The sequence below is a fragment of the Salminus brasiliensis genome, chromosome 18, assembly GCF_030463535.1.
Source record: "Salminus brasiliensis chromosome 18, fSalBra1.hap2, whole genome shotgun sequence".
NCBI lineage: Eukaryota > Metazoa > Chordata > Actinopteri > Characiformes > Bryconidae > Salminus > Salminus brasiliensis.
Genome location: NC_132895.1, coordinates 31,423,141 through 31,431,592, shown reverse-complemented (window position 1 = coordinate 31,431,592; position 8,452 = coordinate 31,423,141). Strand labels below are relative to the sequence as shown.

Here is an 8,452-nt window from a genome sequence, read left to right as displayed (position 1 = left end):
TTAGCTCTCATAAAAGAAATGCAAAAGGAGTAGTAAAGACACAGACGGGCTACAGAAGCAGGGTGACGGCCCTAATAAAGTAATGAAGTAATAAAAACTAAAAGCTCTCACATGTATCTCACATCTCCTTATCCTCACTATGCGGTTTGTCAGAAGACTGGATGCTTCGGTGGTTTTTAAGAGTGGCTGTAGTCCATTTTCATAATGACCACAGGGCTGTTGTTTTTTTTTATCTCACATAGATTTATGAATTGTCTTTGTGGTCATTACACTGAACCGCAATGAGGCTTTTCTTCAGCTGTCCCGGGTGTTTTATTGATATGTTAAACCAATAAAGTGATCGTTATTACTGTTATCCAATGTGCAAACAGAAAAATATGATCGTATGGTGATATAGAACTGTGCTAAATGCAATGCCAATTATACCAATACCAATTATACAGAGACATTATTTTATAGGGATTCAAAGTAGTTATGCTGCACTGACTGTTCTTACATATGAATTATTATGCAGAATCACATTGGAACTTACGTAAAAAATGTGTTTAGCTGCGTATTCCAGTAGCATTTACATTATATACCTATAGTGTTTAGCTGCGTATTCCAGTAGCATTTACAATATATAACTATAGTGTTTAGCTACGTATTCCAGTAGTGTTTACAATATATATAACTATAGTGTTTAGCTACGTATTCCAGTAGTGTTTACAATATATAACTATAGTGTTTAGCTGCGTATTCCAGTAGCATTTACAATATATAACTATAGTGTTTAGCTACGTATTCCAGTAGCATTTACATTATATACCTATAGTGTTTAGCTACGTATTCCAGTAGCGTTTACAATATATAACTATAGTGTTTAGCTACGTATTCCAGTAGTGTTTACAATATATATAACTATAGTGTTTAGCTACGTATTCCAGTAGTGTTTACAATATATATAACTATAGTGTTTAGCTACGTATTCCAGTAGTGTTTACAATATATATAACTATAGTGTTTAGCTACGTATTCCAGTAGTGTTTACAATATATAACTATAGTGTTTAGCTATGTATTCCAGTAGTGTTTACAATATATACAACTATAGTGTTTAGCTACGTATTCCAGTAGTGTTTACAATATATAACTATAGTGTTTAGCTGCGTATTCCAGTAGTGTTTACAATATATATAACTATAGTGTTTAGCTACGTATTCCAGTAGCATTTACAATATATACCTATAGTGTTTAGCTGCGTATTCCAGTAGCGTTTACAATATATATAACTATAGTGTTTAGCTGCGTATTCCAGTAGAGTTTACAATATATACCTATAGTGTTTAGCTGCGTATTCCAGTAGCGTTTACATTATATACCTATAGTGTTTAGCTGCGTATTCCAGTAGCGTTTACAATATATACAACTATAGTGTTTAGCTGCGTATTCCAGTAGCGTTTACAATATATATAACTATAGTGTTTAGCTACGTATTCCAGTAGCGTTTACAATATATATAACTATAGTGTTTAGCTACGTATTCCAGTAGCATTTACAATATATACAACTATAGTGTTTAGCTGCGTATTCCAGTAGTGTTTACAACATATACAACTATAGTGTTTAGCTGTGTATTCCAGTAGCGTTTACAATATATATATATATATATATATGGTGTTTAGCTGCGTATTCCAGTAGCGCTTGCAATATATATAACTATAACGTTTAGCTGCGTATTCCGGTAGCGTTTACAATATATAACTATAGTGTTTAGCTGCGTATTCCAGTAGCATTTACAATATATACAACTATAGTGTTTAGCTGCGTATTCCAGTAGCGTTTACAATATATACAACTATAGTGTTTAGCTGCGTATTCCAGTAGCGTTTACAATATATACAACTATAGTGTTTAGCTACGTATTCCAGTAGCGTTTGCAATATATACAACTATAGTGTTTAGCTGCGTATTCCAGTAGTTTTTACAATATATACAACTATAGTGTTTAGCTGTTTATTCCAGTAGCGTTTACAATATATACAACTATAGTGTTTAGCTACGTATTCCAGTAGCGTTTGCAATATATACAACTATAGTGTTTAGCTGCGTATTCCAGTAGTGTTTACAATATACAACTATAGTGTTTAGCTGTTTATTCCAGTAGCGTTTACAATATATACAACTATAGTGTTTAGCTACGTATTCCAGTAGCGTTTGCAATATATACAACTATAGTGTTTAGCTGCGTATTCCAGTAGAGTTTACAATATATATAACTATAGTGTTTAGCTACGTATTCCAGTAGCGTTTACAATATATACAACTATAGTGTTTAGCTGTTTATTCCAGTAGCGTTTACAATATATACAACTATAGTGTTTAGCTGTTTATTCCAGTAGCGTTTACAATATATACAACTATAGTGTTTAGCTGCGTATTCCAGTAGAGTTTACAATATATAACTATAGTGTTTAGCTGCGTATTCCAGTAGAGTTTACAATATATAACTATAGTGTTTAGCTACGTATTCCAGTAGCGTTTACAATATATAACTATAGTGTGTAGCTGCGTATTCCAGTAGAGTTTACAATATATAACTATAGTGTTTAGCTACGTATTCCAGTAGCGTTTACAATATATACAACTATAGTGTGTAGCTGCGTATTCCGGTAGCTTTACAACATATACAAGTTGTGTTTATCTGTGTATTCCAGTAGCGTTTACAATATATAACTATAGTGTTTAGCTGTGTATTTCAGTAGCGTTCACAATATATAACTATAGTGCTTATTGGCGTATTCCTGTGTTTAGCTTAAAATGTGTAAACAGTGTACTGCAAACAGTAAGCGTACCTAATGAATTGGACCACTGTAAAGCTTGCTTAATGCATGGCTGATTCAAATTAGCTGAATAGTCTGTGGTGCTTAATCTCTGTTAGATAACAGCTCTGGATGTCATTGGTTATTATGACTTACAGTAGGTGGAGTTTTCATTCCTTGTACAGTATATATACACACACAGATCCACCTCTCAACATCATTCACTGCTTCCAGCAAAAGACGACACTCTTTACTTCACTCAGCTTTTGCAGCACAACCTGACTGTAAGTATACTTGTGTAATTTTGACCTGCATTGTCTGGTAGAACTTGGTCTTCACATTTTAAATAGTACAATGTAGACTGGTGCATTGCAGACCGGTGCAGTATAGACTAGTGAGGTACAGATTAGAGCAGTATAGACTAGTGAGGTACAGATTAGAGCAGTATAGACTAGTGAGGTTTGGATCAGGGCAGTATAGACTGGTGAGGTACAGGTTAGTGCAGTATAGACTGGTGAGGCGCAGATTAGTGCAGTATGGATTAGTGCAGTATAGACTAGTGAGGTACAGATTAGAGCAGTATAGACTAGTGAGGTATGGATCAGTGCAGCATAGACTGGTGAGGTACAAATTAGTGCAGTATAGACTAGTGAGGTATGGATCAGTGCAGTATAGACTGGTGAGGTACAGATTAGAGCAGTATAGACTAGTGAGGTATGGATCAGTGCAGCATAGACTGGTGAGGTACAAATTAGTGCAGTATAGACTAGTGAGGTATGGATCAGTGCAGTATAGACTGGTGAGGTACAGATTAGAGCAGTATAGACTAGTGAGGTATGGATCAGTGCAGTATAGACTGATGAGGTACAAATTAGTGCAGTATAGACTAGTGAGGCACAGATTAGTGAAGTATGGATTACTGCAGTATAGACTGGTGAGGTACAGATTAGTGAAGTATGGATTACTGCAGTATAGACTAATGCAGCATAGACTGGATAAGTGCAGTATAGACTGGTGCGGTACAGATTAGTGTGGTAGACTAGTGCAGCATAGACTAGAGCAGTACAGTTTAGTGCAGTATAGATCGGTGCAGCATAGACTAGTGAGGTACAGATTAGAGCAGTATTGACTATGGATTCTGCAACACAGACTTGGTCAAGCAGCCAGTCTAGGAAGCCTCATTACTGCAGTACAGACCAACTCTAGAAAGCAAGCCTCTATGGGGAACGTCACTCTTAGTGGCTTTTTTGTTTGGTACGGTGGTAAACTCCTCTGTGAGGAACCATACACATACACAACACAAAGACAATACAACACAGTTCAGTTCACACGTCTGGCTCATAGTTGCAGTGTTTTGTACATTTCTAAAATTTGCTAGTTATCCACAAAATGTAAGCTGCTAAACCTAATTGTTTTTAATAATGTAAATTGCAATTTTACCATGTTCAAGTGAGCTGGCTTAATTATCTCATGATTCTTTCGTTTTCCTTTCATTTGTAATCTAGTGAGAAGTTTTAGATGACAGTCTTTCCCTTTATTTACTTCAGACGAAAAGATGACGGGCATCATCTCGAAGAGCCAAGCCAAAGGTGTCGATTTCTGCGGCGGATATGAAAACTACCACGTGATTCGCGCTGATCTTGGCTATTACATGTACTCAACAAATTTCCACCGAGGAGAGAACCTCACAGTCTACAGCATACACCCCTCCTGCCAGGGTGGAGACCACTACTTCTCCGACACCAAATGGTGGTACGTCATCAAGGGTAACACTTATCGCTACGTGTCCGACATCACCAGGGACATCGGTACTGCGGTGTATGACCTCCACCCTAACTGTCAAGGGGGTGACCACTACCTGTGCTCCTACGGCTATTACTACATCATCTTTCAGAGCAGAGGCGTGTATCACCAAACCTCCGACTTGACCACGGACAGCGATGGAGTCGAATACAAACTGCACCCCAACTGCAGGGACGGCCTGTACTACTGGGGAACGTCCAAGTACTTCTACTTAGTCAAGCCGAAAGGTGAGTGGGGGGTCCAGTACCTCAGAACTGGTTGTCTAAAGGAAAATACTTATTCAGAAACCTTCTCTATTCACCCTGACGTGCTGAACTTCCTTCCTGGAGGGCTGGCTGAGACGCAGGGCCCGGCATTTGGGAAATGGGACCTGGTTAAGACCATCACCAATGATTCAGACACTCCTATAGCTTGGGAGAAGATGATAACCCGGAAAGTGGGCTACACCAAGGCCAAGTCGTCAAGCATAGAACACAACTGGAAAGTGTCACTGACCACCACCTATCAGGCCGGGGGTCTGGCTGAAGCGATCTCCAAATTCCAGTTCTCGCTGACCACAGAGTACGGTGGGAAAAGTGTCAACACGGAAAATGAAAGCTGGGAAGAAGCATCAGAGGTAAAAGAGAAGATGAACCTGACTGTGCATCCCAACAAGAAAATGCACGTGTGGCAGTACAAGCTCGGCTTTGGGAAGGAAGACGTCCTCTTCTGCCGTGACCTAGTATTTGATGACGATCCCAACCCACCTACTGTCGTTCCTCTCCCACCATCCAACAAGTAGCATGTGACCGATCCTCTCGATGTGGGTTCTTAATGGTTAGACACACTGTAGAGTTTAGATTAGGGCTAAGGCTTAAATCTACCAGATATGAGGTTTAGTATCAGGACTGCCTAGTTTAGAATAGTAGAAAGAAAGACTCAGTAGAATGTTAGCATGACTAGCCTGTCCTTAACATCTGTCTTTTAGAGCTAATTAATATGTTGCTACATTCACCATCTTTCCTGTACTGGATTGTCATTTAATAATGTGTCATTAATGTGAAATAAATCATTAAGAATCATTTGTTGTTCAGCTTCTCTGCTTTACTGGATTTGGACGAACTTTCTCATTTCACTACACTTTCTCTGATGTTTCTCAGTGAGTAAAACAACACACATTAAACTGAGAAAAGTACCAAAAGTACTGGATGGAGAACCACTATCATGCTCCACAGCTCATTAGACATGGCACCAATAGGTTCATGATGTCTTTTGGCAGTACTTCTTCTCTACAGGGACTAGACCAGCTGTTTGTGAGCATTTGCACATCTGTGTCAGCAATGGGTGCAACCTAAAATAGCTGCATGCATTCATTAGAAGGGGTGTCCACAAACATACGGACATGTAGACGTGTAGATGTGTCCAGGATGATGAACACACTGTCTCATATTTGGAACATGTGATCAAGTCATAGGGAACTATTTATGTGTACTATTTATGAGTGTGGAGTAATGGTGGCCTCTGGTGGCTGTTTACTGTATTACAACCAGCAATACCGTTTCCCTCCAGCCTGTTATTGAGTTCATTTATCACATACATCATAGAATACATACACTGTATTGCCAAAAGTGTTCTCTCACCTGCCTTCACATGTATATGAACTTGAGGGACATCCCACTCTTAATCCATATGGTTTAATATGATGTCGGGCCACCCTCTGCAGCTATAACAGCTTCAACGAGCTTCTGGGAAGGTTTTCCACAAGGTTTAGGAGTTCTTCTATAAAGAAGCACATTTGTGAGGCCAGACACTGATGTTGGAAGTTATGAAAATGACCAAAATCTCTTGGTCTGCTAAAGCATTAAAAGTTCCTTTCACTGAAACTCTTGAAAAACAACCCCACATCATAATCCCCCCTCCACCAAACTTTACATTTGGCACAATGCAGAAATAATGCAGAACAGAAAAAGAGAATGAGCACAAACTTACAGTACTTACAGTGTATAAACTCTTACTGTAAACATTTTCATTTTTAATAATAATTTGTACTGTCAAAATTATCTAAATGATAAAGTGCTGATAAGTGTATAACCGAACCAGGCCTTAGGATGAGACCGCTAGAGTTGGCCAGCCTGAAATATGAGTAGGATAGCACCTGAAATAAAATCTGGGCCTTGGAGGGGAGAGAGTCACGTGGGGTGTTTGCTGTGGGGTGAAGCAGAGGGGAGTGCTCGGCAAAGACATGGTGACGCCATCTTGGCTGGGGGCGTGGTGTATTAGTGTATGTATTAGTGCCTTTGTCTTTAAACTTTTGGGTAAATAAAGTTTTGTCTTTGCCTTTTATTGACTAGGGAGCTGGATCAATATCCAGCTCAATATGGATTATGCATAATTTCTTTATGAGCTTATTAGCTGATTGGAAAAATAGAGATGAAAAATACACACAGTACTTAAAGTGTATACATACTTAACGTACACATTTTAATTAAATAAAGTAAAACGCTTAATTAAAATACTACTACTACTGCTAATAATAAAAGAACATAAAATAATGAATTAATCTTATTCTAAAATTGGCATTTGAAACAAATATAATAAAGTACTTAGTGTATAAACTCTTATTGTTAATTATTTTAAAAATAATTCTTAATGTAAACATCTTAATTGTAAAAAAAAAATAAGGAGAATTCATTATAGGAACATTTCAAATAAAACAAATAATACTAATTATAATAAAGTATTTACAGTGTACTGCATTTCGCTGTCTTGTACAGAGCAATGACAAAGTTGAATCTAAACATGTGGGGCAGGGGTGGCTCAGCGGTTAGAGCGCCGGGTTATCGGTAAGAGGGTTGTGGGTTCGATTAGAAAGACCAACCCTTCTGTTTTGGTATAAGATCCGATCTCACGGTTAAGGTTGGACTGGGAGGTCTTTATCAGGCTAAATGAAATGCACCACTGCACTTGATAGGACCTGCGTGCCACTGCAGCACCTATGTTACATAACAGAAGGTTTGGTCTTGAAGAGCTCTGGATGCCATTGGTTGGCATCACCCCCAGTGGGTGGAGAGGTGGAGTATATTTTACAGGTAAATCGCTGAACATCCTTCAGTGCTTCCAGCTGGAGAAGTCGTCCTTTACATCCCTCTACTTTGCAGCACAGCGTTACTGTAAGTATCCTTGTGTATTGTTGACCTGCAGTGTCTACAGTCATGTGAAAAAAATGAGATATTTATTACTCCTACATGGTTGGAGAGGATTATTCTGGAGGAGTCTGGAGTCCAATTTAAACCTCAGACGTTTAGTCTGGTCTGCTCTTGATTGATGGCTGAAGTGAGGGGTGAAGAAGATCACCATCATGGCCAGATCCAGAGAGCTCTCTGAGACCTTCAGAAAGAAAGTTGGAGATTAGGGAAGGGGGAAGGGGGTTAAAAAAGATCTCAGAACAGTTAGAAATCAGTCGTTCCACCGTCCGCTAAATCATTTACAAGTGAAACATCTGACCAACATGGCCAGGTCAGGCCGTTCTAGCGAGTTGAGCCCAAGATCAGACCACAAGATGACTTTAGAAGTGTCCAACAGTCCTAAAATGAGCAGGACACTCTCACCACCGTTGATGCTAAAGTACAGGTTAGATCGTCACGGGAGGCGAGGAAGGAGGAAACTCTTGCTGTAGAAACTGCAATGATCTAATCCGCCTATCGTGCGGGTACAGGCCAGCAGCTCCAGGTAATCTTCACATCTACCATCAGACTGGGGGAGAATGTGATCTGAGTGATTTCATTCGTGGCATGTTGCTCTCTTAGCTTGAGGCTGGTCTCCTGGACTGGTTTGAGCTTTATTAAGCATTGTAATCCTTTAGTATTTAGC

General features: G+C 38.9%; 1 protein-coding gene across 1 annotated transcript; it reads left to right on the top strand.

Moving 5' to 3' along the window:
• The first annotated feature begins 3,039 nt into the window (after window positions 1-3,039).
• LOC140539600 (uncharacterized) lies at window positions 3,040-5,664 on the top strand. Its single transcript, XM_072662338.1, has 2 exons — window positions 3,040-3,084; window positions 4,348-5,664. Exon 2 carries the CDS (start codon window positions 4,356-4,358, stop codon window positions 5,382-5,384), a length of 1,029 nt encoding a protein of 342 aa, XP_072518439.1. The 5' UTR covers window positions 3,040-3,084; window positions 4,348-4,355; the 3' UTR covers window positions 5,385-5,664.
• The last annotated feature ends 2,788 nt before the right edge of the window (window positions 5,665-8,452 follow it).